Consider the following 3442-nt stretch of genomic DNA (forward strand, 5'->3'; position numbering starts at 1 on the left):
TAATTTAATTAAAGATTCCATCTTTTGGAGAAGGGTAGCAGCAAATATAAACAAAGAACTAAAGCATTTGATAATGGTTTTATTTTAAATAACAGGATGTAGGAAAAATAAAATGAAAGGACTAGGTTAACTATCTCTCTCTTTCTCTCTCTCTCTCTCTCTCTCTCTCTCTCTCTCTCTCAGATATCTGCAACACAAAACAGCACATGTACATGTAAGGTTAAAAGAAAAAGAGATTTTATATAATATATCAATATTTGCATTCTCTCTCTCTCTCTCTCTCTCTCTCTCTCTCTCTCTCTCAGACATCTGCAAAATCAAACAGCATAAGTACTTGTAAGGTTAAAAGAAAATACAGGGCTTTATGTAACATATCTCAATATATAAAAGTTTAATCTCTCTCTCTCTCTCTCTCTCTCTCTCTCTCTCACAGCACATGCAGAGCATGGGAGCACTTTAAAAGCAATTGTTCGAACACGGTTAAAAATCCCCCGCAGATTACAACAGATTAACAAAAATGGATCAAGGCTTGAAACGATGTGAACGAGGGGGGGAGGTTTGTAGGGGGGGGGGTGTTGTTTGGAGGGGCTGGAGAAAGGGGGGGGGTCGGGATTGGAAAGGTCTTGTTGGGGAGAGGGGGCCTTGGTTAGAGGGGTGCGAAGGAGCGAATTCTCTTGTTTTTTTTTTTTAATTTCACTCGTTTTTTTTTTTAAATCATTTTTTTCATTCTTCATTTTCCTTAACTTTAATCTTCTTGGTTCTATTCCAGCTTTTTATCTTTTATTTCTGTTTACTCTTACTCATTCTCATTATTACCTCCGCCAACGATGTTGGAAGGAGGTTATGTTTTCGCCCCTGTTTGTGTGCTTGATTTTGAACAGCTTCCTGGTCATAATATCAATCGTGGAGTAATGAAACTTTCAGGAATTAACTGTTATGTAAAAAGCTAGAAATAATTAAATGGGGGCAGGTCAAGGTCGAAGGTCAAGGTCAGGGTCAAGCATAATGTCCAATTCACATAATCAATAATAAGTTTGGGCACCGGTGTCACAAAGACTTCAAACTGGGTTCATATTTGAGTGTATGAAAATACACGCCAATTAATACATATTGAGGTCAAAGGTCAAGTCACGGTCAAGAAAAATGTCCAATTCACGTAATCAATCATAAGTTTGGACATCGTTGTCACAGAGACTTCAAACTGGGTTCATATTTGAGTGTATGAAAATACACGCCAATTAATACATATTAAGGTCAAAGGTCCAAGGTTAATGTCGAGCAAAAGGTCGAGAAATAAGCTGCTGTGGTGGAGGTCTGCGCTCTACTGAATGCCCATCTAGTTTTACTTTATAATACTGTCCCTTTTATCTTAATTTTCTTTCTTGCTCATTTCTTCCTCTCTTTCTTGCCTGCTTGCTTTCTTTATTCCTTTCTTGCTTGCTTGCTTTCTTCCTTTCTTTCTTGCCTGCTTGCTTTCTTTCTTCCTTTCTTTCTTGCTTTCTTTCTTGCTTTCTTTCTTTCTTGGCTGCTTGCTTTCTTTCTTCCTTTCTTGCTTGCTTTCTTTCTTCCTTTCTTTCTTGCCTGCTTGCTTTCTTTCTTCCTTTCTTTCTTGCCTGCTTGCTTTCTTTCTTCCTTTCTTTCTTGCCTGCTTGCTTTCTTTCTTCCTTTCTTTCTTGCCTTCTTGCTTTCTTTCTTCCTTTCTTTCTTGCCTTCTTGCTTTTTCTTCCTAGTCTTCTTGCCTGCTTGCTTTCTTTCTTACTTTCTTCCTTTTTTCTTGCCTGCTTGCTTTGTTTCTTCCTTTCTTTCTTGCTTTCTTGCTCTCTTTCTTCATTTCCTTCTTGCCTGCTTGCTTTCTTTCTTCCTTGCCTGCATGCTTTCTTTCTTCCTTTCTTTCTTGCCTGCTTGCTTTCTTTCTTCCTTTCTTTCTTGCCTGCTTGCTTTCTTTCTTCCTTTCTTGCTTGCTTGCTTTCTTCCTTTCTTGCTTGCTTGCTTTCTTCCTTTCTTTCTTGCCTGCTTGCTTTCTTTCTTCCTTTCTTTCTTGCCTGCTTGCTTTCTTTCTTCCTTTCTTGCTTGCTTGCTTTCTTCCTTTCTTGCTTGCTTGCTTTCTTCCTTTCTTTCTTGCCTGCTTGCTTTCTTTCTTCCTTTCTTTCTTGCCTGCTTGCTTTCTTTCTTCCTTTCTTTCTTGCCTGCTTGCTTTCTTTCTTCCTTTCTTTCTTGCCTGCTTGTTTTCTTTCTTCATTTCTTTCTGGCCTGCTTGCTTTCTTTCTTCCTTTCTTACTTTCTTCCTTTCTTTCTTGCCTGCGTGCTTTCTTTATTCCTTTCTTTCTGCCCTTCTTTCTTTCCTACTTTCTTTCTTTCTTCCTTTCTTACTTTCTTCCTTTCTTTCTTGCCTGCTTGCATTCTTTCTTCCTTTCTTTCTTGCCTGCTTGCATTCTTTCTTCCTTTCTTTCTTGCCTGCTTGCATTCCTCTTCCTTTCTGTCTTGCCTTCTTGCTTTCTTTCTTCCTTTCTTTCTTCCCTTCTTTCTTTCCTACTTTCTTTCTTTCTTCCTTTCTTCCTTTCTTTCTTGCCTGCTTGCATTCTTTCTTACTTTCTTCCTTTCTTTCTTGCCTGCTTGCTTTCTTTATTCCTTTCTTTCTTCTCTTCTTTCTTTCCTACTTTCTTTCTTTCTTCCTTTCTTACTTTCTTCCTTTCTTTCTTGCCTGCTTGCATTCTTTCTTCCTTTCTTTCTTGCCTGCTTGCATTCCTCTTCCTTTCTGTCTTGCCTTCTTGCTTTCTTTCTTCCTTTCTTTCTTGCCTGCTTGCTTTCTTTCTTACTTTCTTACTTTCTTCCTTTCTTTCTTGCCTGCTTGCATTCCTCTTCCTTTCTGTCTTGCCTTCTTGCTTTCTTTCTTCCTTTCTTTCTTGCCTGCTTGCTTTCTTTCTTACTTTCTTACTTTCTTCCTTTCTTTCTTGCCTGCTTGCATTCCTCTTCCTTTCTGTCTTGCCTTCTTGCTTTCTTTCTTCCTTTCTTTCTTGCCTGCTTGCTTTCTTTCTTACTTTCTTACTTTCTTCCTTTCTTTCTTGGCTGCTTGCATTCTTTCTTCCTTTCTTTCTTGCCTGCTTGCATTCTTTCTTCCTTTCTTTCTTCCTTTCTTTCTTTCTTTCTTTCTTTCTTTCTTCCTTGCCTACTTGCATTCTTTCTTCCTTTCTTTCTTGCCTGCTTGCTTTCTTTCTTCCTTTCTTCCTTTCTTACTTTCTTCCTTTCTTGCCTTCTTGCTTTTTCTTCCTAGTCTTCTTGCCTGCTTGCTTTCTTTCTTTCTTTCTTCCTTTCTTCCTCCCTCTTCAATTGAGGCTGAACACAGAAAAGGCATTCATTGTTTCTTAGTATACCAATAAGCCTTTGAAGTGGATTTTATTGTTTGTTTAGACACTGCTCTTTTTTACTATCATTTATTCTTTGT

General features: G+C 38.2%; 1 protein-coding gene across 1 annotated transcript; it reads right to left on the reverse strand.

Moving 5' to 3' along the window:
• Positions 1 to 2585: 2585 nt before the first annotated feature.
• Positions 2586 to 3176, reverse strand: LOC137627058 (octapeptide-repeat protein T2-like). Its single transcript, XM_068358042.1, has one exon. The coding sequence runs from the start codon at positions 3174 to 3176 to the stop codon at positions 2586 to 2588; it is 591 nt and encodes a 196-aa protein (XP_068214143.1).
• Between the last annotated feature and the right edge of the window lie 266 nt (positions 3177 to 3442).

This window comes from Palaemon carinicauda, chromosome 34 (genome assembly GCF_036898095.1).
Source record: "Palaemon carinicauda isolate YSFRI2023 chromosome 34, ASM3689809v2, whole genome shotgun sequence".
In the NCBI taxonomy this organism is placed as follows: Eukaryota; Metazoa; Arthropoda; class Malacostraca; order Decapoda; family Palaemonidae; genus Palaemon; species Palaemon carinicauda.

What these genes read in the sequence shown, in the direction of transcription:
- LOC137627058 (XM_068358042.1), bottom strand. Translation starts at nt 3,176, where the DNA reads ATGCAAGTAGGCAAGGAAGAAAGAAAGAAAGAAAGAAAGAAAGAAAGG.